This window comes from Talpa occidentalis, unplaced genomic scaffold (genome assembly GCF_014898055.3).
Source record: "Talpa occidentalis isolate TD23 unplaced genomic scaffold, MPIMG_talOcc4v2.1 talOcc4.2, whole genome shotgun sequence".
Taxonomy (NCBI): domain Eukaryota; kingdom Metazoa; phylum Chordata; class Mammalia; order Eulipotyphla; family Talpidae; genus Talpa; species Talpa occidentalis.
Window position 1 is genome coordinate 43,983,422 of NW_023602073.1, and position 6,296 is coordinate 43,989,717.

The 6,296-nt window shown below is 52.2% G+C and overlaps 1 protein-coding gene across 2 annotated transcripts; it reads right to left on the reverse strand.

Annotated features, from left to right (window-relative positions):
• Nucleotides 1–566: 566 nt before the first annotated feature.
• LOC119252145 (HLA class I histocompatibility antigen, B alpha chain-like) lies at nt 567–5,819 on the reverse strand. Of its 2 annotated transcripts, XM_054698587.1 has the most exons (8): nt 5,477–5,819; nt 4,912–5,181; nt 4,425–4,700; nt 3,046–3,135; nt 2,639–2,914; nt 2,398–2,517; nt 1,957–1,989; nt 567–1,646 (listed from the first exon to the last, which is right to left on the reverse strand). In XM_054698587.1, the coding sequence occupies exons 1-8, from the start codon at nt 5,538–5,540 to the stop codon at nt 1,642–1,644; spliced, it is 1,134 nt and encodes a 377-aa protein (XP_054554562.1). In that variant the 5' UTR covers nt 5,541–5,819; the 3' UTR covers nt 567–1,641. The 2 variants fall into 2 exon arrangements, with proteins under 2 accessions (XP_054554562.1, XP_037375263.1); XM_037519366.2 differs by lacking the exon at nt 3,046–3,135.
• Between the last annotated feature and the right edge of the window lie 477 nt (nt 5,820–6,296).

The following is a 6,296-nucleotide window of genomic DNA, read 5'->3' on the forward strand; positions in this document are numbered from 1 at the left end:
CTGCAGAGGCTGTGGATAGTTTTGTAGTGCTGTGCTTAATCCATTCAGGCACCAGGGATGCCCCAGTGATCCTTTTAGAGAAGACTCACACCATGTGCCTCCCTGTTCAGAACTGCCTTTTAGCTCCCACCTCACTCAGCAAAGGTCAAAGTTTCCATATCCTCCAGATCGGGCTTTGATCTCATCTCCATTACTCTGTGCTCCTGCCACACAGGCCTCCTTTCTCTACACACACACACACACACACACACACACACACACACACACACACTCCTATACTGAGGGTCCCCTGCTGGAAAGATCTTCCTCAGACATCTTGTAGATAATTCCTCAAGTTCTTTAAATCTTTCCTCATGGGTCACCTTCCCAGGGAGGCCATGTTTGCCACCCAAACGAAAACCGCCACCTTCCATCTCAACCCCCACACTCAGGATCAACTTCCTCACTGCATTTTTCCACCCCCTCTAACTCACTTTCCTTATTACTGTGCTTCTAGTGTATAGTCTGTCTCTTCCCACAGAGCACATGTTCCGCAAGGCCCGAAATTATTCTTTTTTTTTTTTTTTGCTTCAAAGTAAGTTACATCTCTATCACAACCAATTTCCATTGAAAGAATGACCACTAAAGACCTCCCCCTGTTTCAGAGATAGTATCTTTATTAATGTAGCCTCTGGCCACATGATATCGTGTGGCAGTTACAGTCCAATATCCACTCACATGGACGTTGTGATTCAACATTGGTGTCACCTCCCCCTTTCTCCCAGATGCTGCTCACCCCCCCAACCCCATCCTCCATCTCTCCCTACTACACTTACCCCCTTGCACACCATGCTCACAAGTGTAAATATACCTCTCTTCGAAAAACAATGATCCTTTGCTTCTGGTTACTATGTTTTGTTATGGAATCTAAGGAAAAAATCACGAATACCCAAAAGAGGGGCTGAAGGCCAAATCTTACTGAAGTCTAGCTGACCCGGCCACACAAAGCCCTCACTTCCCAGAGTCCCAGAGACAGGACAGGGCCAGGTGGGGTCTGAGTCCCTGTGATCACAGGCCCTGCTGGGACAGGTGCTACTGAGGGACAAGGACAAAGGAGCAGAGAGATGACCCCTGAGGAGTGACCACGTCAAAGCCCATGACGCACTGAGCACCGAGTGGACACAAGCCCCATCCCCCTTGGCTCCTCACAGCCTCTCCTGCCCCCACCTGCACAGACTCAGCACAGCAAACCCATAGTTCTGGTTGGTCCTCATGATCCCTCTTTATTCTCAGTTTTTAGGCATTTTCCTAAATAACCCATCACTCCCACATGACAAGGCAAGAAAAACAATTTCATATCCGGATTATTACTTTTTTCAGTAGGGAAGTAAATATTATTTCTCAGGAAAACACAAAGCACTGGCAGGGATGGAGTCAGTCTCGCCTCTGCTGGAGCAGGAAAGTCATCCGGGAGAGAACAGGTCAGTGTGGGGAGGGGCCTGGTGGGCAGGACTGGGCCAGTCTCCCCACCTCCTCACATTATGCTAATAGAAACAGAAAATTCAGATGCCCTTTCCAGCAGTGAAAACTAGGGGAAACTGAAGTCATGTAGTGGAGATGAGAAGAAATCCTGCAGCACTCAGTCCCAACAAGGCAGCTGTCTCATACTGTGAAAGTAAATAACCATGAATAAATTCAGAGAATCATGTAAGTGTTGACATTCTCCATAGTCCACCGCATCCTCAGAATGTCCCCTCACAGCTTCCCCATAACCTGGTCCCATCCTCTCTGCCCCAGCCCCTCCCACCGCAGGCCTCCAGGGTCTCACCTTTAGGATCCCTGGGCATTACCATGCCCGGGGGAGAGCAAAACAGAACCTCGTTAGAGCCACGAGATAAGACCACAGGGCTCCCCCATGGGCTCCATCTACACTGTCCCCAGGGGCTCACACTTACTTGTCCCCTGATTCACACTTACCTGCTGCCTGAGTGTAACTTCCTCCTTGTCCACCTGTGGGAAGAAACATCATGTGTAAACCAGGGAGGATCAGGCCATGAAGTCCAAAGGAATCCCCAAGTCTGGACCACAGGGAAGTTTCCAGAATTGTGACTGAACACTCAGGGCAGGAGCAGAAAATATAGGCAAAGGATTTGAGAGGGGACTGGACCAACTGCCTTCTAGATAGAGTCTGTCCTTAGCAGAGACATTTGCTGGGAATCAGGTCCCCATCGCCAGAAATATCAAAGGGAAGAATTTGTAATTCATTTCCATAAGTGCTTTACAAAAGAGGGTTAGCAATCAACTCTAGATTGGGCAATACAATCTAGTGTGTGGATGTTACTTCTCACTAACCTGGAGAGTAATTTGTACCTGGAACTTTAAAATGACAGTGGAAAGACACCCTACTCCCTTCCCTACCTGAATGCTGCTTCTTCCACATCACAGCTACAGCCACTGTAAATCCAGCGAGTTTAGCTCCAAGGAGAAACAGGCCACCAATGATGAACATGGTAGAGGCAGTGGACTGAGTAGGGGGCACTGGAAGGGAAAAGAAGGTCAGACACTGACCCCTAGTCCTCTAACCTGAGCCTCTGAAGGTCTCCAGAAGGACTCCTAATGCCTCTAAGAAGAGGCTCTAGGCCCACGTCCCTCTCCTCACCCCAACTCAGGACTTGGGGTTCCAGCAGCCCCTCATGCTGCACATGGCATGTGTAACTCTGCTCCTCTCCAGAAGGCACCACCACAGCTGCCCACTTCTGGAAGGTTCCGTCACCCCCAGGCCTGGTATCCACCAGCTCTGTCTCTGGGGTCAGGTCCTCCCCATCTTGCTGCCAGGTCAGGGTGATGTCCGCAGGGTAGAAGCCCAGGGCCCAGCACTTCAGGGTGACCACCTGGTCAGAGGTGGGGTGGTGGGTCACGTATGTCTTTGGGGGATCTGAGGGAGAAGCATCAAAAAATTAACACTTTGTGTTTCCACCATGGACACTAAAGCAGTGTCATGTGACCAACTGCAGAAGGGACAGGACACTGGGTTGGAGAGAGGAAGCACAAAACCCAAAAACCAGCCTGGTCTGGAGACTCTGGGATAATCAGGTGAGAGCCCAGGGTAGGAGGATGCAGGTCTCTTAGGAGGAGAACACAGACTTTTGCTTCTGACTTGAGTGGAGGGTGAATGAAAATCGGGAGTCAGATCCAAAAATGACCTTAGACCAAAAACAAGAACTTGAGAGAGAAACTGATGGTTCCGGGCCTCTCCTGGTGGCGCAGCAGTTGAGCACTGGGCTGAGAAGCTGCCCACCGCCTCTGCAGTGCCGGTTCGATCCCCGGCCGCCGGGCGAGGGTCCCACATGGAGACAGACCTCTCCTGCTGCCCGCTGCTCCCCTCAGCAGTGTACTTCGTCAGTCTGCCTGCTCTGCTCTCCCCTCTGGCTCTGGTGAATTCTCTCACCCTCCTGTGCTTCTGACTGCACCCAGTGCTTGTATAAATAAATAAATAAATCTTTAAAAAAAAAAAAAAGCCAAAATAGTCACAGAAGTTCCCAAGATGGCTGCCAGGTCAAAAGGGCCAGGTGAAGAGTGATTTCAGGGATGGTCTTATTAGATATTTAGGGCAGTGAGGGCAATGCCTAAGAAAATTAAACACCCAACTATACCCAGGACCCCAGAAGACTCTTGCCAGAGGTGAACAATCCCATGGACATCCAAGACATGCCCAGAGGGTGGAAAAGTAGTTCTCGCTCTTTACTCCCCAACCTACAAAGCACAAGGAAAGCAAGAAGCACCCAGAGAGGGGAATTTCTTGAGATTGGACAGTTTCTGGATAATAAGACATTTTCCCTCTACAAGAAAAGCAATACCTGGAAAAAACCCAAATGCTCTCCCACCCCCAAGGGAAGAGCAGGGGGTGCTGGCTGACACCCAGGCAACTCATGCCCAACCTGCCCCAGCCTGCTCCTGGGGCATAAACCAATATCCCAAGAGCACCTGTGCAGTGCACCCCAGGAAGGGATGGAGGGAGCAGTTATTGTACCCCATATATGACAAAAGCTCCCCACAATTCCCTGGCAGTTGTTTTTCCAAAGGTCTCTACCCACCCAGGTGCCTTTCCCTGAGAATCTTTTACTTGTCTCTAGAAAAACTTTGCTGTTCTTCGGCTAAAGAGGTGGCTGTGAATTCTTCCCACACCATAGTCGGACCAAGGAACCCCCAGATCCACAAACACCCAAACCTGACAAGGGTCTCTTCACATTTGGAGAAACTGGACCCCTTAACTGTCCAGATAAAGTGGGGCCCCGTGGGCGCGTATCTCTCAGGTACAGAATATGAACCCGGGCAGACTCCCTCCTCTCCCCCACCAGAAAGCTGGTGTCATGGTGTGACTCTTGCTCCATTTTCCTCTGACAGGGAGAGGTCTGGAGGCTTGGAAGCCTCCTGGCCCCTCTTACCTGAGCGCTGCAGCGTCTCCTTCCCGTGCTCCAGGTACCTGCTCAGCCACTCCACGCACCTGCCCTCCAGGTAGTTCCTGACGCGCTCCGCCTCTCCGGCCGCCTCCAATTTGCGCCGGGAGATCTGAGCTGCAGTGTCCATAGCGGTCCAGGAGCGCAGGTCCTTGTTGAGGGCCAGGTAATCGGCGCCATCATAAGCATACTGCTCGTGCCCGCGGAGGAGTCGCCCGTCGGGCCCCACGTCGCAGCCGTACATCTCCTGGAGGGTGTGAGAGCCTGTCCCCGCCCCGTCACCCCGCGTCACCCCGCCCGCTCCCGCCCCCGGCGGGAAAAACCTAAAATGAAAATGAAAGTCCTGCGGGTTCTACCCTCGGTCGAGGGTCCGAGCGGATTCTACAGCCTCGGGGTGTAGCTCAGATCCGGAAGGTGAGGGGTACCCGGCACGTGAGGGTGGGGGTCGTGAGCGCCCCGGGCCCGCCCCGCTCACCGGCCTCGCTCTGGTTGTAGTAGCCGCGCAGGTTGTTCAGGCTGCTTCGGTACCACGCGGTGTTGTTCCTGGAAATCTGCGTCTCCCCCTCCCAGTACTCCGGCCCCTCCTGCTCTGCCCAGGGCGCCAGCGGCTCCATCCTCTGGCCCGGGGAGTCGCTGTCGAACCGCACGAACTGCGTGTCGTCCACGGAGCCCACCGAGATCATGCGGGGCTCCCCGGGGCCGGGCCAGGACATCGTGGTGAAGAAAAACCTCAGGGAGTGGGAACCTGGGGGCGGGAGGGGAGACCCGGGCTGAGCCTCCTCCCTGTGCAGGTTCGGGGTCCCAGGGAGATAGGGCTGGAGAGGATGAGGGGCGAGGGGCTCATAAGATTTATACCGGGCAGCGGGTAGACCTCGGGTACCAAGAAAACGGGAGGTTGGGAAGGACAGAAAGGGATCTGGAGAACAGCGGGGCCCAGGGGTCAGAACGGGTTGGCAGAGGAGGCTGCCTTCCTGGGGTCCTGGGGGTCCTCTTGATCCTCCCTCCAGCAGCAGCTGTTTCCCTCCCAACCCCACACTCACCCGCCCAGGTCTCTGTCAGCGCCAGGATCGCCAAGAGCAGCAGCAGGAGGGGCGGGGGCTTCATGATCCTAGTCTTAGGGGTCAGGGGCGCATCTGAGGTGGGTGCAGACTTTATAACTGGGGCGCTGGTGATGCTGCTCTGCTTCTCTAGAAAACCTCCAGGCAGTGGGAGTGAGAACGAGGAGGAGTCACAGGGCAGGGGCAGGAGGCCGCCACAGATGTGAGAAGAGGAAATAAAACTGCTGGGAGGCAGATCACCCCCCTGACACTGCCTTAGGGGCTGAGACCCCAGAACCAAATCCTGGAACTTGGGTCTTTGCCTTGCCTGCTCCTCTCCTGCACGGAGACCTGGTCACACTGTCCCCCTGAGTTCCCGGAGATGGTTTCAGGTTCCCTGTAGTCTGACCAATAGTGAGGACCCCAAGTATAATTGTTATGTGGGTTGTAGCTACTAATATTTTCTACACTAGGAATAAAACTGTTGTTAAAAATGCTATTATTTCATTTAGGTTCATGTTAATTACCTATTGGATATAAACAGAAAGTGTTTTTAAAACAAAAATATCTACTTCTGAAAATAATCAGGGCATGAGAAGAGTGGGTATTTTATAGTTTATATTTTTTCAAGTATGTTCCTTGCCCGTTTCATTAGAAGACAGATTTTCGTAGTTTCTTCTGCATTTTCCTATTGTTTGGGTTGAAGTCTATGAAAAAATATATACAACCTCACACACACACATATATACAACCTCACACACACATGCAGGAGTAGTATTTAATTATGTTTTCAGATAATTAGGAATACTCAACTTTGATACTC

Coding starts and splice junctions, on each gene's coding strand:
- LOC119252145 (XM_054698587.1), bottom strand. CDS start 5,540: ATGAAGCCCCCGCCCCTCCTGCTGCTGCTCTTGGCGATCCTGGCGCTG. Junction 3,136..4,424: donor GGAGACGCTGCAGCGCTCAG/GTAAGAGGGGCC, acceptor CCTCCACTCAAG/TCAGAAGCAAAAGTCTGTGT. Junction 1,990..2,397: donor GTGGAAGAAGCAGCATTCAG/GTAGGGAAGGGA, acceptor TTCTTCCCACAG/GTGGACAAGGAGGAAGTTAC.